We start from the raw sequence: 23273 nt of genomic DNA, 5'->3' as shown, positions 1-23273 counted from the left end.
TGTGGCGACGAGTTTGTAAGAAAGAAAGAAGGTGTGATGTGTGAGGGTGACGATGGGATTACGCATTTGTTTGTCGTTGTCATAGAGTTTTAGAAACACACGTGTGAATCTGCGTAAAGAGCACGGAAATGCAAGTGTTGTGAGAGCATTTTGAGACTGGAACAGCCTCGAGACACGCGGTGACACGTGTACGTTCAACTCAAGTGTATTTATGTGCTCCGAAACTCAGCATTTCTAAGAGTCATAAATTATACTCCAACTTATTGCTAGTAACATACGAAATAAAAAAAAGCCCTATCATTAGTCAAATGTAATAATATTTGTTTCAATCCTATATAACAAAGTCAGTGATTTAACTATTGAAGCAATGATATTAGTCAATGATTCTCATTGAATACTTCTTGCGCAGTGGTAAAGCTTGCTTTCAGTTTTCCAGCTGCGCGATGCCCGTCAATGTGACGGCGGCGGCCACCCTCGGCGCGCGTTGGCATTGCCCGTGAAGGAAAAAACGAGTTGATGGTGCGTCGTCGTATCTTTCTCTCTTTTTCCTCTACCATTCTTCCTTCGAAGCGCACGGACCTCTGGTATAATAACCTACGGCGACTGTACGTCGGAGCGGCCGTTTTTTCGCAGGATCCTTAGTTGGGCCAGCGACGATACGCGAGTGTATAAGCCTGCTTTTAGCCAGTTTGAATAGCAAAAAGATTGTACAATAAAACCACCGAGTAATATCACAAGTTGGAATAATCTAATAGACATCAAGTCTAAGAAAACCGGATACACTTCTATTTTGATTCTATAAAATATTTTAATAATTCATCTTCAATTGACGACAAACAATCAACTTCAATTGTATCAACAAAAAGCTTTCAAATTGAGTTCTAAACCATTTAAACCATCCAACATTCATTTTATCCAAGCAATAAAAAAAATATCCATAATTTAAGTATATTTTTCAACATTAGTCAAGAGTAGGTAGTGTAGTCTATACTGGGTAACGTTGTTCATCATCATGCAATTTGGCTGTGTCGCGGTCAGGAAGTGAATCCCTGGTGTTCCATCACCCAGGTTTGGATGAAGAGTCATGGGTGACATCGATGTCGTGTTGACGTCGTTGCCTGTTTTACGACACATACCTCGCGACTGTCATAGCAGAAAAAGGATAAAAAATAAAAGAAAATACAAATAAGAACAAAATCAGAATGTAGCTCGTAGATGCTAGTGCGTGCGCGTAAGAGGCCTGGTACAAAACAGGGTGTTTAATGGCAACGATTACTCAGCGAATCGAATGGGATGGTGTTCCAGTCTTGACATAGACTGTAACGGAATACCAAAATAACGTCACTAATAAATATACACTTGAGAAAGCATCAGGGCGGTCGTCTGACGAACGACTCCAGAATTAACCGGGTCGTCTGCGCTCGAAAGAACAACAACACATTTTCGCGTCTTTGATTCACTGAGCTGCAGACACCCTTGTTATGGACAATTAACGATAAAGGGCTAGTAGGTGAAGTTCGTCAGTGCAGTTACGTGTCATTACCACCGCTATCAACATTTACATGCAATAATTATTAGTTTGAAAGAAGAGAAAACGTATTTTAGCTTATGGGCGTGTCGTACATGCGATTTTAAAGAGGATTTTTAGTTGAAATAATCAATAAATTTAATCTTTAGGAATGTCTATGATCCAAAAGAAAGATGTATAGTGGCTGAACAGTAGTAAAGTTGAAAAAAGAATGGGAAAAAATAAGAAATTTCGGTGACACATCCGACAGGAAGCCATCGTCACCCCGATAACGAACGTGTCTAAACCTCATGATGTCTTGCCGAATTTAAGAGACCAAGTCGTTACTATTTCGAATAGTCGTTGGCGTTTCCTCGTTCCGAGTCGATAAAATGCATGTCGGCGTTATAAAGTGGGTTAAATATAAACAAGGCAACCATCTCTTTCTTCTTCTTCTTCTGCTTTCAGTAAAGAAATTTCTTCAACGTGGTCTTTGGGGACAGCGAGAGGACGAGCGATGAGACTCAAACGAACATAAATTACTGAACGCTACACTGAGGGGAAGTGAGTTATTTGCGTGTGAGTGATGGAATGAGCCAGCTGAGGAAAGCTTATGGCTTCAAATGCATCCAAGTGCAGCTCTCGTCCTTAACCCTCGGCTTTCTCCATCAGAATAGGTCTTATCTTAAGATGCACGGGTCATTTGAGACTCTTTACCAGAATATTTTAGTCACCTGATGACTAAACGATCTATCCACGTCTTTTTACAGTCGCATGAATTATTGTTAATTGAATGGAACAATCCTGAATGACTTGTCATTTTTTTTAATAGTTTTAGAGAATTTCGAAGAGTTCATTTGATTTAAATAAACATTAATTGGGGCTGTAAAAGAGATAAAATAAAAGTATCAGAGACGAAGTATTAAAAATTCTAAACCTCGAATAAGTGTAAATAAACAATAAAAATTATTATCTATTAGAATAAATTGGCATTTATATTCTTAAAAAAAAACCTTCCTCCACATGTCGAATTAAAACGTTAAAAATACCAACTTTCACTTTTATCAGGCTGTTTGAATATTTTTCAAAGCCTGGGAATAAGTCTAAAAGTGATTCAGCCAGCTGTAGAAATTTTATTCCAAGTGATAACCCGAAAATTCCATTCTCAAATAGCGACGTTAGTAGGGTTATAAAAAAGCGAATAGACAATTAATTAAGCAATGACAAAAAGGAATGAAATGCATGAATTATGTGGTAATTAATAAAATAAAAATGCTAAGGTTCATTTGTTGGGCTTGATTGGAGCGGAAGAGAGAAGCTGGCAACGCGGATACCTTGGAAAAGATGCACGCCCAGACCTCAGCTCGTTAATGGGTTCATTAATTACCTTCGTTTCGTTGAACGTCAGTGCCGTGCGACACGAGGAATCTCGGGAGTTTCACTAGGCCGCCCTACAATGCGCAGCAGGCAGAGAAAGAGGAGAGGAATTAAGCGAAATAATTAGACAAATTAGGGCAACGTCAGGGCAACTGGAAGGGAATAATTTGTCATTAAGATCCGCGATTAATTCCTCGTTAATTCCTCCTTTCCTCGTCGAGCAAGATAAACGAGTGTACTGTGAGTAGTTTTGGCCAAGAGAATAAGACTGAGAGAAAATAATCCTAACCAGGTGGATATATCGTGAGATGGATGGCCCGAGTTTGCTTTGAGATTCATTCAAGAGGTGGACACGCACTCGAGGAGATGCTTGACTGCGAGTCGGGTGAGCCTACCACTCGACCAAGGACCATCATATTATCATCGTATATACGTTGGAGGAGAGCCACTCGACGCGGTGCCTTTATGTTTTGCCGATCGCTCGGCCAGTCAACAGCTTGAAAAAAAGCTATTCTGTTCCAAGAGCCTTTGCTCGTATCATAATATGTATATAAGACATTGCTCATAATTTATGTATAGCATTTCATCGATGACATAAAAATGAGTTGAGTTAAAAAAAAATAAATTATGGAAATCTCAAAACAAATATTTTTCCATAGTGTGTCAGCATAAAGCTAAGAGTATAAAGTACATATGTAGTCAAAAATGAATGAGTTAGGGTAGCAGTGTTAGCTATTACTATATACAAGCACGTGGCTTATAATTCGAGTGCTCAGGGGGCCGGGAGGTTAAGAATCTTGATGTAGCGAGACTAACCGATGCACGGCTCGTTGCCGCTGTCACCGTACTGCTATCTCACTCACACTCTTCTCGTTTTATCCCATCCTCATACTTCAGCACACCAACGCGTAAATAAACTGCGAAAGAGTATCCTCTTTACGACTCTGTGTAGATCTACGCGTATATTCACATGTTCATTCGTGGGTATTTATTAAATGTCCTTGTCGCGTGTTGACAGTTATGACAGACTACGTTTTTTTGCTCCAACTCTCGGGAGCTAGTCTATAGAGAACGTATACATCTACATACAACACATTAATATATCTTTTTCTGTGCTATCTCGAAAAAACCATTAAAAAATTCACTGTCCCAAGTGCGTTAAAAATTCTAATAATAACCAGGATATATACGTAATAATATTTAAGCAGAGACGGAAGTACTTATTTTTCAGAAGATCGTTAAATTGTAATTGATGCTCCTCGGCCTAGTGTTTAACTGATAGAATCATTGGACTGGTGTGACAACTTTAAACAGATTGTAGTGATGGCTTGGAGACACGTACCTTTCAATTTGTGCCAAGCCTTTGGAACACGTTTAGATTTCAAGCGGAAATACTCCGGGCCCATTTTAACGCGTATCCGTCTGGTTAATTCTTTCAAACTCCAGCTCTTCTGTTGCCTCTGGCAACCGCAAAAAATGCACGGGGCATCCGCGGTGGCTCATTAGCTGAGCTGCTTTTAAATTGGCCGCGTGACAGCAGCCCCTATGTCGTCGTTCTTTAACCCAATCTTCTTGTTCATACTCTTCTACTTGGGCTCTCGCTCTCGTCTGTGTAATATTTATGTTTGCCGCGTGGCACGACCATAACGACCGGAAAGGCGCGAGTTCTCGATATTCGTATTCGAAGATTTTACTTTGCGATATATTGAATTTAAGATTGTTGGTTTAGAGAACCACTTTAGTGTAAACAACGTTGTACCGAGTTACAACTTGACTGTTGGGAAATTGTTTTCAAAAAAAATAATTACCTTTTTTCCCACACCAAAAAAAAAAAAATACAAAATATTTGACCAAATATAAAAATAATTGAGTGATTTTTTCTCTTTTAAATAAAGTAAAATGAATAGTCATATTTTAGGTGCACTTTAAAGTCTAAGGTAACTCGACAGAAACATCTAAAAAAAATATTTATCAGTACCAATATTTTGTTTCCAACATAAGACATCGAGACAGAGATGTTCACCATCAGATAAAATGACAAACGTAATAGGCTTAGGGAAATAAATGAAATATATTATATCAATAGCTATAAATATAAGGCAATATCGTGGAAGATTTAATGGGCTAAACTGTCGCGACGATCACACGGCGCAGATGTGGGCCGGAAGGGTTGTTGCAGCTGCCGGTTATCACTGCACCTCCTGCAACTTACGACCTCGCCGTGAGGGAGATTCCCAACTCGATTGCACCTCTCACCCTGAACCCGATCGCTTATTATCCTCCTCATTTATTATATCGCCTACCACATAAACGCAAAATTTATCCAAGAATTTTTTTTTCACGCAGTGTCCACGATAAACACGTGTCTCGAGGGATTCCACGCTCTATAGGGTGTCTCGATTGATATATGATTATAACCCAGCATGCATCTACACGAGCGCGAACAATTATGCGTTTGATATATGCTGCGAGCGAATGATTTGTTAAACGTCGTTGGAATAAGTTGAGACAGTCGGATCGCCTTGCGCTAGAACGTGTAACGTACAAGCGATTTATAAAGTGCACTCCCCCAAGACGTAGGAAGACACCAAGACTTCTCGAATTATTCGTAAAGGTTAAATCTTTCTCACTTATTTCAGACACTCTTGCTCGCAGGCGCCGGAACTCCCTTTTACTCATTTTTTTCAAATTTTTTTTTTGCCTGATCTAGACTACGTGTCACTCTGACGATTTATTTCTTCAAACCCACATCTCTATAAAACACTGGGAAATACTCATTTTTTTCTTTTAACTGACACATTCTAATTAGTTTAACATGGCCAGAGAATTTTATTGCACAGCTGTACCTAACTCACACACGATCCAAATATTTTCTCGCTTCAGGAAGTTATTCATTGTAATAATTAAAAAAATTCAACTCGAGATTTTTTATATAACTGAAATAAAGTTAAGTAAGAGACAGAGAAGGAAAGATTGTTTTTTTTTTGTATACTGAAGAAATGATTTTATGACATTTAAAACATTTTGTTAATCATTAAACATCAAGCTTTTTTTATTTTATTCATTCATTGTTATATTAAAAAAAAGCTTATTATTTAATTATGTGTAAATAAATGAAGTTATAGAAAATTGTAGTAAATAAAAAAAAAGTTTGTAATAAATATAATTTCCAACTCTAATCCTTTCCTCACACTATTCCCCCATCAATCATCACTTTGACACCTAATATTTTTCCCATGTTTTCCCATGTAACCAAGTTGTAATTAGAGGCTAAAAGAAGTCAAACCTCCCCAAAACTTCAGCGTGTGGTAAATGTTTAGTGTATGACAGCATGTGTTTTAGAAACTCAAACTCCAATCTTCCGGTGGTTTTTTTTTTCTTAAAGAAACCTCATCAAGTTACAGAAAAACTCGTAAACAATTCCGGGCTTCGAAAGAGATCTGTTTATCCTTTCTCATACTTTATAGCATGTCTCAGATATTTAATAACATGCATCTGGCATATGTTATTATCTACAAGCCTGTCAATGATTGATTTTTTATTTGCTGAATGTATGCAAGCGAAATAACCCTCATCCACGGTCCTTTTAACTTAGCAAAAGCGTATCAGCAACTCGATAACTCCAACTAATGTATCGCGGTGTCGATGAGCAATCGATTGTCTGAAGGAAAACGATGGTTCCAGACAGCCACCCTGCTGCGAAGTTTAGGCGGACAACACGCCCACGTTGGGAGGAAGAAAGGTGCAGGGACCCTCGACATAGCGTACAATCCAGACGCACAAGACACTGACTTTGAAAGTGAAGGAGGATGAGAAGGTAGTATGGAGGAGACATTCGTCTCACATTAGCATATACACGCAAGGAAAAGATCTCCATGGCGCTCTCTATATCTATCTCTCTTTCTCTCTTTTCTGCATTAAACACACCTAACATTCACTCGTTTCCTTCTTCATCCTTATTTTGTCTAACTCTCAAGTCAACTGCAGAACAATTAGAGGACGATGTGCAGAATTTACATGAAAGCAATATCACAAAAAATAAAGAAATAAATAAAAAGAGATGAGGAAAAAAGAACAAGAGAGAATGAGTTGAAATCAGTGTATCGTAAAATTCGGCCTCTTCCTGCGATCCTCCCCATCTCATTCATCTCTCGTACAGCGACAGCAGGAGGAGGGGATATATCTGCAAGGAGCGTGTGCCAGGTATCGTGCAGGTCTTGGAGCGGATATGATAAACCATCGGATAACGATCGTATGATGAGAGTATAGGAAGAGTAAGAGAGAAAGAAAAGAGCAAGGGCCAAAAACGAGTTAGCCAAATTAAATTCTCGAGACGTCGAATCTTCTGTGAGTCCTTGATGCAACTTCTAAAAAGAGGATAAAACATATAAAGATTCAATGGGTGGATTTTTTTTTTTTTAAATATATGATGAAAGGCCAGGGGTAGTGAAATATCATAGCCCGAAGAAATTACTAGAATTCAAAGATTTGATTTGCTTGTAAAAATTTTTTGCATTTTATTGTATCACAGAATGGAACTGCCAAAATATTATTATCAAGAGATAAGTTAGAAAGAATTAAATATACGAGATTTCTTTAGTATTAAACAATTTTTGCATCTACTTTCACTTGGATTATATTTTTTTATACTCCTATGATGCTAAAAAAAAAAAAAAATGATCTGATCTATCCCTATTATTAAATAGCAATCTTTTTTAATCATAGCAACACCAAGCTAATTTTTAAGCCCTTAAGGTTACTCAAAAATTCACCTGGTCAAGAAGAAACTGACGAACACTTCATCACTACTTTAACCTTATTTTTACAAGGGCTATTATTTGTGCAAATGTAACAGCAGGTTTCAATGCAAACTACCACTATATAAGCGTGAAGAATCATCACGAATAGAACCTTTTGGAGAACCCTTTTATTTCTTGATACGCACGCGTATGCGCTTGAGGCCACACAGAAGAAATACAAGAGAGTCACGAAACCAAATGCACCCTTAAGGTTGTTAAACTTGTACTGCTTTGGAGTTATAAAATGCCGAAGGAAGCGTCACAAAAACAATAAGACTTTATTAGCAAAGCCAACCATGAGATAGAAAAAAAGGCAATTGTTAAGATAAAAAGAGATAAAATAAAAATTAATCGTATAATAATACCATCTGAGAGTAACAAAAATTTTTTATGACATTGCTAGATAGTTTTAAGCTTGGATGAAACATCTTCTTTCATGTTTTATGATAAGCTGAAAATCCGTTACGAAGTGTAGACGAATTGAATAGAAATAGTAGAAAAATAATCTCTAAATCCGCCAAAATAATGACTATGACTATGAAAGAAATAAAGTCTGACGGAGCGAGAGTCCTCAAGTTAATTAGTCCGGTTTAGTGGTTGAATGGGCGCCGCCATTCACGAAATTATTCGGGGAGCGGCCAAGATAGTATCACATCACAAAAATGAATATAAGCGAGAGGGTAAAATGCCAGGCAAGATCAAGTTAGTGGTTATGGTTATATTAGTGTTAAAGTGAATACGAAGGTATCAACGCAAGGTTGGCCGCCAAATTAAAAAAAGTAGAAAAAAAAGTAAAAAAAAAAAAAACATCGACAAGTGCCAAGATAGAAGAGAGGGAAATGTTGACATGCCAGACTTATTCACACCTCCGCCCCTTAGCGGCGTCTTTCTTCTCTTCTTCTTCCCTGTGCTGTCCAACCAACAAATTATGACTCGTTCCACAAGTCACGACGGATGTTGATGATAATTATTTATAATGATAAAATATCACGAAAAGTAATTATCAAAATATTTGGATCTCATCAAAAAAACAATAGCTGCAACTGTGAATATAAAATTACCCTAAAAGCTTTCAGGAGAATAATTCTAGAAATTTAAATCTGAGAATGATCTTTGTTAAGAAAATGCGTAACACACTAAAGGGTGAGTAGGTGGAGCAGCATATAGGACCACCCAGTTTGCTTCGAAAGGCTTGGTGTTGGCATAATGCGTAGGCGCCATTCCTTCATGCTTCTTTCCACCTCTAGGATATTTACTCCCACCTCAGCATCACCCTTTTCCACCAAACGGATGTCCCCTGTTGTCTTCCAAAACCACCATTAAGAAACCTCAGAAAGATAAAAAAAAAGGGGAAACCAACATGATCATTAATAAACAGCAGTCAGCTCTTTCCGGACCTAAGATTGATCTTAATTTATTATATAGAAGGCTTGGAATTTTTTCTTCAATGTTAATTGATCATAGGCCATGCAAATAACCTGGAAAATGTGGTCACCAAAATAGGAAGATATCCATAACATGAGGCAAGATTTTCAAACGAACTCCATCCCCCATGCTTCTGTAGAGATTTGATAGATAGAGATACCATCTTTTTTTGATGATAGCTATCATTTAAGATTATTCTAGAGGTTCCGTATGGCGCCACCAACGAGAACGGAAATATATTTTTGTGGTCAAAGAAAAAAAAAGAATTTGGCTAATTTGCCAAAACTCAACAGGGACAGTATATGTCATTATTTATGGGTGGTTTAGTTTGCTGAGGCGATAAGAAAAATAATAGTAATTGGCATCATGTATACTATGTAATCAGCAATTAATATTTGGTAGTAAGAGAAATTGGTGGTAAGAGTAAAGTATATGTTTGTAAAGTAGGTATGAATGAAAGAAATACAAAAGAAGGAATAAGATAAGAAGAAGAAGAAACGGCTCAGGATGGATCAGGCGAACGAAGTGGCTCGTTAACGCAAACCACCCATGCGATAACGATCGGCTAATCTTTGAATAGAAGAAGGGAAGTAGGAACGAGAGAGTAAGAGAGAATCTAGCGTTTTTGTTTAGCTCAGGAAACACACACCGTCGGCTGATTATCCGTCTGCCTATCCGGCGTGTAGGCAACGCCCGGTATTTCTGACCTTTTTTTCCCTTCGTTTAATTTATCGCTCTTGTCTATCGCTTTACATTTGCGCTACGACCCCATCAAAATTTATATGTATGCGTGCTTAAAAAAGACAAGGAGAAACTATCATCCTCCGTCATGTGAAAAAGATTAAAATCTCTTCAGTTTACAAATTTTTACTATACATTAAATTCGAAGTTATTTTGGTGTGTCTCAGCATTTAATTTGAATCGATTTGACAAGAGAATAGCTTTGAGATAACCTTTTTATACCAGATATGAAACCTAAGAAATTTAAAAACCTGTTGTTTTAAGTGCTTTTTACACTTACCAGAGGATCCACTTCTACCTGATTTTCTCTCTATCCACTTAATTCATTCAGGATCTAAATTATATAATCATTTCATTAAGAATTTTATTGTGTTTGTTTCTTTCTTTATTCTATTATACGACTTAAACGAATTTATTAAGTGAGATAATGGAGTGTAACAAAGTGACATTGCTGGAGGGTTGATAATCTCACCCTAATAATCATTATTTTCTCATACGAACAGCACTAGATATTTATACACTCCCACACACATGTGTATACACACATAAATTCAGAAACAAAGTTGCCTGCATATTAGTCAGAGTAAAATAAGTATCTTTGAGTGGGCTCGTTGCTTGTTCGCGCCATGGCCTTGCTAATTAGCCATCAAGACTGATGACTATCTGTCCAACCACATGTCCCTTAGAGTATTGTGGGCCTCAAACATCCGGTTTACGTCCCTATATCCTCTACAACCTGAAACGTTCCAGGGATTCAACGAAAAAACACGTGTTCTTAAGTCAATCGCGACCATTCTCTTTCTTTTGTGCAAATTACATCTTTACTCTTCATTCCACTCATCATCATTAAGAATGTTTTTCTAACATTAATTAATGATATCGAAAATGTTTTTTTGCCTTCTAATTGATTTAAAATTTTAATAAAATTTATCATCAAATTTATCTAAAGATTTAAAGGGTTGATTCCAAAAGATTATTAAAAACTTTTCCAACATAAATATCATTTTATCTTTCGTCCATAATAATAAATCATTTCCTAAATAATTAATTTTTAAAGAAGAAAAAAAAATAATTGTAATAAATATTTTTGCTTGAAAGAAAACAAATAATCTATCCACTATCATAATTAAAAGATAAATCCCAATTTTAATGAAGCCATTTAATTAAAGAAAGTAGTTAGCAATTAGGAAAAAAATTTATCATGGGTATCTGCCACGTATGTATAAATACCAACAGTAATAAAGAGCTCATGGTGAATTTGTAAATAACTTTAGTTTATACATAAACACCTGAATCATGATACATTGTAAGAAGATACAAGTCAGTGGTGTATACTTGTTGTTTAATAAACGTATGAAATAAGTGTGTACATATATAATACACTACTTTTTTACTCCTCATCATTACGTACGTGCAGGAGACGGATAGGAGCCGTGAATAAAGTGAACGGATCGCGTGTCGATCCCCGCCAAGATATTTGCTGTTACTTTATAGTTGTGTCACGTCTTTCTGACTATACGAGAAAACAGTAAGCCATTGTTTGTAATCAATAAACGTATTTCTTTCTTCAAACTTATTGTCTGAAATCATGGATATGTTTCACACTTTCATTTTGAAATTTTAATCAGTAGCCTCACTTATATTAGAGAAGAGGAAAAAAACATTTTTCGACAGTTGAATCATCGAATATACATGTGGTATTAGACAGGAGATTTTTCTTTAAAGAGTAATGACAAATTCAAAGATGCCGCACATGAACCAGGAACCTCTTAATCTTCAGAATAGTGGCGTCTGGTCAGTGGGACATATTCTGCAAGGCGGGGCCGTGTCTCGACGGCTGAGGAATCATCGTAGAATATTTAAAACGTGCACCGGAAAAAGAGAGGGAGACAAAAATTCAAGAGGAAGTGAGCAAGATGAACATGACGATGATCTCGACATAAGATGACGCCCTACTGGCGCCGTAACTCTAAATTCTTTCCGTACCACAGGATCCCATAAAATCTATTTTCTCGGTTTACTGCTTTTTCGGACCAACTAAACTCGTGTGATGAGAAAAAGAAATATATATTAAATAAAAAAAAACAACTCGTGAGCCCTCTGACCCTCTGAGGAACAGACTTGAAAACTTTCCACTTTGAATATTGTGTGAATTTTCTGAATAACTCGGAAACGATTCACCTGGTTTCTCTAATATTTTTATAGATTTTAAATAAATTTTAATAATATCTATTTATTGGTTTAACAGATAAAGTCAGCTGAATTAATTTCTAAATTATCTTCAGGAAAAAAAAATTTTCTAGTAAATTTGAGATAATGATTAGATTGTTTTGATAATTAAGAGGTTAATTAATACATTGTTATGTTGTTGGAGGTAACATAAATTTTAGGGGAAAATCAGTTGAATAGTTTTTAAATAAATTAACAAGATAAAAACTAAAATAGTAAAACGTTTGTTTGTTTTTATTTTATTGTAGAAACCTCTTCACAAGTTTAATGCAGTAATCTCATGGATATTAATCATTGACTTGAAATTGTTTTTTAAATATAATTTTCTAGAAAAAAATGTGTAATTCAGTAATTTATCGTTAAAAGAAAATCAAGGCTTGAGAATATTAATAAAGAAAATGTCTAGAGTAATTTTATATCTACGACAGGTAATAAGAAGACAATTACGTGAACTAAATGAAGCATCGGGTGAATAATGGTACTCGGCAGAGGTGAGGATTGGGCTTGGTATGTAGAGGAGGCAACACGCGTATGCTTGGATATAAGATTACAATTAGCTGGAGGAGTGCACGGTTGTATATACGAGAAATGTTTATCCAGGGGATGGCTGGCTTCGCGAAAATGACTCGGGATAATAACACGCATAAATCAGAATTGTTAATATTCGGGGGCGTATTAGTATAGATATAGAAGGTGTAGTTAAGGTATTCTCGCAATATTCACCAACCCACCTGCCTTGGCTGGACAGTGTCTGCATACTTCCCCTTATTCTGTCTCTCTTACTCTCTGGACTACTCCAGGGTGACCGCAGGGACTCGAAATAATACTAATGTGGGATCGGTAGATCATTCGCGGTCGGTCCAGAGAGGTATCCGCCTCCTTGTTAGTCAGAGTTTACTTAGTCCTTCGGGTGCTTCCATGCTCTAATGTTACGCCTGCTATTAGCCAACCGTTAACTAACTACCGTACATCAGTCTACTAAGATTCTTTTTCACGCCGTGTTTTTCTAAACTCCAAACAGATATCCATCATTCGAGTCATCACCCGTCAAATATTTCAAGATTTAAGCTTCTAGTTTTTGTTAAAATGTCATCTAGATATGCTACGAAATGAATGGTTTTAAAATAAATACAAGGTAACAGAGAGTAACAAAATAAAAAACAACACATAATCATAATAAAATGGGCGGATCTGCACTCTTTAAATCAACCTGTAGTCAACTACATCGTTTTATTAATTCTCGTGCTCGGTTCTCGATGCCTGTTTATTTGTCTAGAACGAGTAATTGGAATCTGATACCATCTGTTATTATATGTATTCGTATTGAAAAAAAATAAAATTATAAAAATTCTATTGTTCTTGATTCTATTAGCAGATATTTGTTGAATATTTTTCAATAATACAATGATAATTGTTTCAAATCGGTGTTATATTTTTAAAATATCGCCGCAATTAACACAACTGCACGCGATTTTATTTCTTCATGATTGCTAATTATGATTGATAGCAAATCTGAGTGCATATAGATATTTTCAGTTTTATTTTTTTTTCCAAAGTCACGACTTCTGATTTTCAATCGTAATGCTTTACACGTTTTCCGATGAGACATAATGAACACACGCGGCGACGTCATTTCTCTATACAATTCAATTTCAACAAAATAACTAGACAATTGTTCATGCCGGTTACAGTCAAACTTAAGGTCACGTACATCACATGTATGATCATTATACGGGCTCATAAAAAAAGTGACTAACCATGAGCTACGGTAAATAGGAGATACCAATCATGAATTTTTAACGAAATGTATATATGACGATGAAATCCACTATTTTCTGATAATGTCGAAATTATTATTTATTTTTCATTTAAATCTTATCTGAAGAAAATTCATACTATATTGAATACTCAATTTAAAAAATATATTATCAACAATTTCACATCAAAATTTAGTTTCAATTGTTTTGGAGCAAAATTACCGTTCATTTCATATTTTTGTATAAAATTTTATTTTTAAAAAAAATTGTCTACCCTTTTTATGGAATAAAAAAATTATTTTAAAACGTTTATATATTTATTTGAAAAATCTACTTTTGCAGGTGGTGTATTTTCCATGAGTACACGAAACAAAAGGTAGTAGCTAAAAAAGCTCGTTCGCAATTTCACCGAGGTCATGTTTGGTAAAACAAAAAAAAAAAGCCAAGTAGTCGGTGCTTACAAATAAGGATCATAGTCAGGTAGCGCATATCGTGACGATGTTATTCACAAACACATGAATTCGACCATTTATCCCAAGGGATGAAGTCGGTATACCGAACATGAGGGTGGATCTCCCTCGTCCAGTAAAATGAATTGAATAGAAAGCCCTACATAGTTTTCAGAATTTCCCAATCTCATTTTCCGGCTTTTCACACCAATGTATTGCAAATATTGTTTTTACATTACATTTTCTCATAATTTTTTATGAAATAAATTTTAATATTTATCAAAAAAAACAAATGTAACAATTGAAAAAAATTGAAATTAACAAAACATCCAATAACTCTAGAGAATTGAACAAACGTATGTGTAATTTTGAACAATGTAATATCGAATGGGTTACACCGGCTTGTCTGATTGCCATTCGGGGCCGTTTGGATTTATTGACCTGTCATCGAGATCTGCCCTCGAAAACGGCAAATTCGCCACACCGCAGGTGTCAAATTTCATGTGCTACGTAATAACGATTACAGTTTTGCAGGGGTGAAAGAGAAAGAGGGCACTGTATTGCCACTTTAACGGTAAACCACACACCCGTAATTATATTTTCAAAACGATCATTATAACGTAGTAAGACCGTAGATAATGTCTTACACTATGATCCAGCTTGATACTTCAACACCAGAAATTATCGGTAAGATATTTCCTAATATACTCAACCTCCCCTAACCCATAATAAAATATAATTATCATCTATATAACTCTGTAAATCTTACCTTCTGTCTGACTAAACGGGGCTCCTCAGCAGCTAGCTTTGCTAATGTCTGATAGTCACCTTGTGCAGCTCTTACCAACCATTCGCGAGCTTTGCCATCCAGTTGCTATGAAATAAAAATATTGTGTGATTAATTTATGCACTAATAAGTACGTAATACTTTTAAAGTAGAGTAATGATACAGTTCCTATTTTTTAAAATAATAAGTATAAGTTTATTGGAATTTTGTTTTTTTTTTTTACTGGCAAAAGTAGTTTAAAAGGAAAAAAATTATCTATGAAAAAATTGTTTTCAACTTAACATTTTTCATTAATATAGCTATTAAAATTTTTTCAAACTTCTATTTGCATAAATATTTGAACGATAATTAATTTTTATCATGAAAAAATTTGTAAAGAAATTGACTGAAAATTGTCAGGAAACTAATTTTATGATTTATTTTCAAAAATATACATATTTAGAGGCTTTTAGGTATCTTTCTACCTGAACCAGAAGCATTTCTATTAATCATCTCATCAATATTTATCTACAAAAAAAATATATTTATTCGTTATTAATTTATAATTCTAGTCAAATGCCATTCAAATTTCTCCAGACCAAGAAATTTTTCAACTGTCAACTTTTGATTTCCTCATCGAGAAAATATAATTTTTAATTAACATTTTAACGATGAATAATGGGATACTGATAAGAATGTATATATTTATTTAGAGAGAAAATTTATTATTATTCCTGAGATAAAATCTTGTTAATTTAAAAAATATACTCACTGATGCCACTGAAGCACTGTCATCCTCGTCTGCTCCCTGTGGAAAAAAACAACAATGTTAGTTTATCTATGAGATGGTACAGCATAAAAAAAAGGAAAAGAAATGAAGGCGGAGTGATTAGTCTGGTACGTTGATAAACGATTATTCATCCTCGTTAAACTGTTTGTCTTTCTACTCTCTTCATGTCTATAAGATCTGTATATACGAGACGTCTATAGTGACATACGGTACTCTTCCGATCGAGCATGACTTTTCACAAATGCTTGACTCTCTCTCTCTCTCTACTTCTCCACTTTTCTTCTGCCGAGTCATTATTAAATAGGTACTTTCAATATCTTTATATTCATCACGCGTTTCTTTCTCCCAGGGGAGGATGTGTAAATCGAAACACTTGTTTACTATTACCAATCATCGCGAGATGTGCCAGGTATAATAAATGAATAATGACTAATGATATTAATCATTATAGTTTAAACTGAAAATGATAGGTGTGATTAATTGTTTCCATATGATACTGGATTAAATGCTTTCCTATAGTTCAATAATTTAGCAAAAAAATTGCTATTCAATTGATTTATTTCAAAATTACATCTAAAACTTTTCTAAGAATATTTTTTTAAAATTAAATTTTACATATTCGCTAATTTTCACATGACATTTATTGGCAAATTGTGTAAACAATGTTTTGTAATAAATTATTTAATGCGAATAAATTATTGCCCCACTTGAACAAAGTCTCTATTCAACTGTCACAAAACAACGTATCATCCATTCCCATGAAAATTATGTTAGAAATGATTAATCGTTTAAATGTAATACTAAATTTTCGACTAAATGAGACAAAGTAATAATGTAGTTATGTTGCCAAGTATACGGAACGAGGTTAATCGTAATAATATTGTAACATTTGCCTTCGCCATTCCTTTGAGAAGACATCTACTACACTGTATGAGATATATGGAAAGCAAGGTACTTGAGAAGTTATACATGGGAATAGAAAGAGAGAAGAGCTCTTGAGATTTAACGAAGCATGCTTATACTCTCCCAACACTTGGCTAATTCCATGCACGCGACAGACACACGAGTTTTGATGGCACCAGCAAAAAGTTGAGACTTGGCTCGAAAAAAAAGACCTTCGAGCATCATATAATACAGCTGATAAACGTGTGGGTACTTGATGGAGATGGAAACGTTTTAATAAGCAAGCGTTGTGCACGTGTCTCTAGGGGAAGTCAGCATAAATATATATATATACATATTAATCTCGTTTATACTCTGTGTTGGTACAGAAAGAGACAGAGTCACATTGTTGAAGAAGCGCAATGAAGAGAAGGTAGATGGGGTGAAACTAACGACCATGCTGAACGTATTGGTGGGTGATAGAAGAGAGTATGGGTGGTGAAACGGGAGGCAAAACATGTTACGACACGAGCAGTCTCGAGTGCTCTCTGAAATTAGCTTTATTATAACTTGGGGACCATCTATACCTACCATAATTGCTAGTGAACCTTTATATCTACTTTACTGATGAATACTTGCTCGGATAAACATTCAACAATTTGATAAAAGAAAAAATATAAATTAACAAAAAATACAATACTTTGTAGCTACTGTATTACATCAATTTAGAATGTTTTGACGGCGGCCAATGCACCACTAACCTATATAATGAATGGTCAATTCTAAGAAGATACGACTTCGACCTTTCGCACAATTCTCAGAAAAAATCACTCAATACTATATACAAGGCATGAATGGGAATTTTTTTCTTAGATACCTACTCCTTTATTGACAAAGTTTTACAAGTTACATAATGAATTTATTCATCACAATATATGAAATTGAATTATCAATTAAAATAATTCTTTATCTTGCATTTATTAAAAATACAAAAGTCTGATTATTTTTCAAAATATCATTTGTATTTACTTGTTAAGGTAAGAATAAATGTTATTTTCCAAGAGTAATATGTTGAAAGAATTTTACAGAAGCAAAAAAATGAAAATATCTAGCAAGCAAGATGAAGAGTAGCTTAACTATTCAATAATGAGTAGTCATCTCGCCGTCAGTGCTAACGAATGGCTTAAAAAAAAATAGACTTTATGATTGCGAGGTGTTAAATGAAGAACGGAATTAGTTAGGTAGGTATGCGAGATCGATTATGCGATCTGCGGATAACGTTGGTCTGATTTATTCCCTTAATGGGCGTTCGCGCATTCATTTCGGTCGGACGAGGCAATTCCAACGAGCCTTCGTAGCTGGCGGCGCTCATCGCGGTACTGTTGGTGACAGGAAAACTCTCGGTGGGTGATTCAGCGTTTGGTACGGCGACGCCTACCAACGTTATCCCGCCATAATGCCTCCTATCCGCCTACCCTTCCTACCAAAATCTACCTACGCCACTTTCATTGCTGGCTATCGTTAGCTTGTCATGTGTGCACTCCAGCTTTATTAGCCGATCCCGTCCTAATAGCATTTCATCATGTGGTTCATACACATCAGCCAATTCTCATCCCAACGATTAATAAATTTTCTAAGAGATTGTAGGATGAATAATTGGTATCAGAATTGCTAAATTAGTTTTCAAGGGATGTGCAGTAGATAATTCATTATCTATTGGTTGTGTTTTCCTCCAGCAGAATCGGAAATTCAACCCTGAATAGCAAACACGGAACCAAACTACTCATTCCTATATTCTCAATGACAGGAATATTCGTAAACGAACCATGTACCACTCGCTATATTTGCTAACCCTCTATGCATCGTATCATGTCGCTATATCACCGTGTAATTTACTGGATTATGCCTACTCGACTTGTCTTCTTGTTCTCTCATCATGTTCGCACAATTAGTTTATCAATGACTAAATCGTACATCCACTAGAGTTCCGTCTCTATTATATTCCAATTTTATTGTTATTTTATTTCGAATTAATTTAAACCAACTAAGTTTCAAAGAGAGATTGTTAGTAAAGTTTCATAACCAAGTATACCACTTTCTGAGTCATGAGTGTGCGGTCCTGATACTCTGCTCTCATGGCTAATTCCAAAGTGTAATCTACGGGTACCATCTCAATGGATTAGCATATAGATAGACCATCGACGTCACGATGACCATTTTAGTGCAACGTCTTCCAACACACTGAATCAATTGAGCTCCCCAAAGTGGATGCTGGAACAATTGCTACTCCAAGTGATTTCATTAAATGCAGTTAAACGACCGGCAATTCAGAAGATGATGCTGATTACTATTGACATATTAGGTAAAGTATTTTATATTTAAAAGCATGAAGATGGTTAGCAAACACCTTGGGAAGACGGAAGAGTTCAGGCGGAGATGGAATAAGAATCCAAGTCATATGGTCGCAAGGTAATTTGTGCTCACAGCAGGACTGAGCAAACATGCACGGTTGGGGGTGCTTCGAAAAATTAAATAACTCGATGACTGGTCACATTCTCTTTGCTGAGGCACATTGGGTTCGTCTTCTCTGGTGAGGAGAACGCGAGAAGAGCACACGTTCTTTGGTGTATACAGAAAGACGATGCACAAGAGTGCAGAGTCTAACGGGCCCTGTCACATCGAATGACGCTGCCCTCCTACCACATGCTGGACATCCTCGTGTCTGTCTTGAGAAATATACTTATGTATATCCATACATTGAACGAAGGGAAAGACTCTGTTGGTGAAGAAGAATGAGCAAAGCGAGTGAAACGGCAATGAGAGTAGGAAGAGAAAGAAAAGATTTGGCCCTCGACGGGGATTCGAGAGTCAACGAAGAACCGACCTCCCGGGGACTTATGAATACAAATAGCCGCTCACTGCGCGATTCATAGATCTCTGATAAAGAAAAGTCGTCTTCTGACTTGTCCAAATGCTTAACTTCATATTCATTCAAAAATAAACTTCATACAAACCTCATTTACCTGTTGCAGATAATCCCGATTTTGTTCGTTAATCAATAGACATTACTATTTAATGAAATATATCTAATCAGTTGTTATTCTGTTAAATGTTGAACTAAAGTGGTACAATGTTAAGAAATTAGAAAGCTGAGAATCCCAAGATATCTTCTAAGAGCATATCTTTGGACTAATAGGTCCAAATGTGTGTAAAGTCTTTGGTATCTTTAGATATGGCGGTTAAGAGAGTGCAGAGAAACTTAACAACTTGATGCTACTACATAACAGATAAATTACATTCTAGGATATCTCCTATAATGTCAAATAATTTACCTCTATTAATTATAATTATAATTGTAATCATCATCATCTGATATTGAAAATAATTGAAATTATTTTAATGATATAATTCCTGATATTGCATGACAAGCTCTTTTCAAGATTCATAATTTATTTTTTAAATAACGATTTTTTTTCATCATCCTTTTATTTAAAAAAAAAAAAAAATAATCATAAGCCATCTATAAACGTAAACCTAGTGGACCTATATAAGAATCAAATGGATAGAATATAAAACTTGAACTAATCGTCTTGGCGTGTGAGAGCGAGCTAAGATTCAACAGCGCAGATAGCAAGGATCCAGGGCCAGTCTTACGCCCACTCAACGTCTCAAATAAATGAAAAAGAAACTCGTTTATTATCTATCAAAGTATACGAGAAAGAAAAATGTGAGCAAGACATTAGGCGCGCCTCTAGGATTTCCACTCATCTATCATGCTAGAAGAAGCTTCTCATGAATGGGATGTCAAGTTGACTGTGCATATGTCTCCAGTACTTAGAACACAGAACATATATAAACTCATAAACAAAACTAAAAAAGTGTATAAAATAAAAAAGATGGTAGCTACTGTCTGCTAGACACGCGCATAATTTAGCAAGCACTGGAAGTTGTCGAGACTGTCGTCGACTTGAAATCACGCAAGCTGCGCCTCTCGTAACCCTCTTTGCATATACATTCTGTAAGATTACTTTGTGCGGTTTGCACCCTTCACCCCTCGTCTCTTTACCAACTACGCCACCTTGTGCGTCTTCCCGTTTCCCTCGTAGAGAGCTTGGCATGAGCTTTGCTAGGGGCCAAACTACTACCCAAGTTTCGTCTTCCTTAATGTATGCTGAAACTATACGAAATTCGCAAGTTTACCCGTTGGACCGGGATATGCAGGGTTTCACGGTACCACTCTCTTGCTCGTCTAGTTTCAACACTTCTCTCTTGACAAGAGACGTACGAGGGGATCGCGAGAACATGCGTGATCTTAATTAGTGAAAGGCCTCAGGCCTTTTACAGAATACGTGCCTCCCGTCGCGGAGGACAAGTTTATTTCACTCCAGTATATTACTAAATTAAAACACATATTAAATGTCAAGTAAACTATTGATATCAAGTTTTTCCTTTTTAGTGAATAATCAAGGATGATTGATAGTTACAGAATCACCTGTACACTGAGTAAATGATGATACTATCAAAATATAATAAACAAGATTGAACGTTTGATAAATAAACACGATTTAAATAAGACTGGTAACAATAGAAAAGCTTTTAAAATATTATAACTAAATTTATCTAGAGTAGATAAATTAAAATTAATTAGAACTATCTAACTAAGATCATAATGAAAGCTTTTTTATTTTCAATTTATATAGACAGAATAATATTCATTGAATAGAAGTCATTAATAAATTTGAATTAATTTTTAATAAAAAATTAATCATCGACCATAAAATTATATTATATTTAGAAAATTTATCAAGATTTTTATAGAAGAAATTTATTTAAAGAGAAACAATTTCGCAGAATACTAATAATAGCCACTAACTACCTGGTCTTTTTCAAATCACGAATTTATGAGTAATAGATATTCGCGATACTTGAAAAATTGCATCCTTCGGAGAGAGAAGTTTAGCGGCACGCGACACCTGACTCATTGAGAATGCAAGAAGATAAATGACAGAAGCTATAGTGCATAGTAATGGTAAAAAAAACCACACACGAATGAAAGATTACAGGATTTCCGGAGTTAAGGTGCTGCGGAACCCTTTGCTTTCAGTGCAGTAGATGAAAGTTAATTGATAGAATTTGTATATGAAAGCCTTACCGCATTAAAAACTTCCGAAAATAAAAACCGATGCATAAAAAAATAAATTTAAAAACGAGCCGAGTACATAGATGTGTTTCGAACCTTATTTCCTTTTCTTCATATATCTACTTCTATTTCATACGCATACATGTTGTATTACTCTTTCTGATTTTATCGTCAAACAACTTGTCATATTAGAGGATTAGGTTGCGAAAGTATCATACCTTGTCAGAACGCTTCTTAGTAGGAGTTGTGGTACCGTTTGGTCGACCATGAAGATCAGTTTCACTTGCCATCCGGTTGAACCGTTGCATTCGTTCACGAACACTTGGCAATTCTGATGTTCCAAGAGTCTCTGTAGTTTCATCTTCCTGAAATTTTAATTTATTTCTGTAAATATTAATGTCAAATATTAAATATTAAACATTATGGCATATTTTTGCGTCGTAATTTGATGATCTAAAAAATATGGTAATAAATTCCATCGTAATTTAAATAATGCATGCAAAATATTATGAATCAACCATTAAAATCTATAAAATATAAATATACATGAAAAACTCACCTTGATCGTAGGCTCTATCTCGTTTTTTCCTTTGTCAGCATTAATATTTTCTTTATTTTCCAACTTCAACTTATCTTGACTTTTTCTTCGAGGAGGTACAGGTGGTGATGAAACAGGCCCAGTATTATTACTTTCTGAAGTCTCACTACTTGTCGGTCGACTTCTTTCATCTTGTGAAGTTTTTAATTTAGAAGGAATTGCATAAAGTTCTTCAGGTGAAGTTAAGTCTGCTGAATATGATGTGTCTGATAGATTTGAGGGGCTGAGTGGTGCAGGTGGTGGCGGCCTGTATGGTGGTGGATCTCGAAAGGGTGATGTTGGTGTAAAAAAATCAGGTGTAGGCACTGGTGATTCACTTGATGTAGGATGATTCGTCGATTCAAGATCTTCTAAGCTATATCTATACTTTTTCTTTAATCCTAAATATTTTTCCCCCTAGAAAACATTGATGATTTAAAGTAAAATGTGTATAACATAGAATAGGTCTGGCAACGTTGCGTGGCATCTCAACAGTCGCGACGAAGCGCAACAAGTCGTGCCGCTCCTGTCAGATGAGCGGTCACGCCACTTGGAAAAGAAACAAAATGCCAAAGTAGATAATGTTAACTTACCTCAACAGTTTTTATTGTCGCCAACAGATTTACGTATTCTTTAAATTTATTTCGTGCCTCGACTGTAAAATCAAATAAATAACCACAAATTATCAAACTGTTTAAAGAATTTTATCTAGGAAACACTAACCACTGTGCTGTTTACACAACACAATCAATGCTTGAGTCACTTTATAGCACACACATATGTACACTTGACACAGCGAAAGGTAAACTGGTCTGACAGTCGTTTGGGGGAGAT

At 35.6% G+C, this 23273-nt stretch overlaps 1 protein-coding gene across 2 annotated transcripts in view; it reads right to left on the bottom strand.

Annotated features, from left to right (window-relative positions):
• sowah (sosondowah) overlaps positions 1 to 23273 on the bottom strand; it is a 50564-nt gene that overhangs the window by 27136 nt on the left and 155 nt on the right. For both annotated transcript variants that reach the window (XR_004691188.1, XM_035095256.1), the window contains exons 2-6: positions 23033 to 23094; positions 22422 to 22856; positions 22081 to 22227; positions 15823 to 15858; positions 15054 to 15158 (exon numbers count right to left, since the gene is read on the bottom strand). Coding sequence is in view for 1 of the 2 variants with exons in the window: in XM_035095256.1 (XP_034951147.1) it covers positions 15054 to 15158; positions 15823 to 15858; positions 22081 to 22227; positions 22422 to 22856; positions 23033 to 23094 (785 nt within the window). In the remaining variant the exon portion in view is untranslated. The remainder of the gene's footprint in view (positions 1 to 15053; positions 15159 to 15822; positions 15859 to 22080; positions 22228 to 22421; positions 22857 to 23032; positions 23095 to 23273) is intronic.

The sequence above is a fragment of the Chelonus insularis genome, unplaced genomic scaffold (genome assembly GCF_013357705.1).
Source record: "Chelonus insularis isolate UGA/USDA-ARS -01 unplaced genomic scaffold, ASM1335770v1 contig_133_pilon, whole genome shotgun sequence".
In the NCBI taxonomy this organism is placed as follows: domain Eukaryota; kingdom Metazoa; phylum Arthropoda; class Insecta; order Hymenoptera; family Braconidae; genus Chelonus; species Chelonus insularis.
This window is presented reverse-complemented; position numbering and strand designations above follow the sequence as displayed.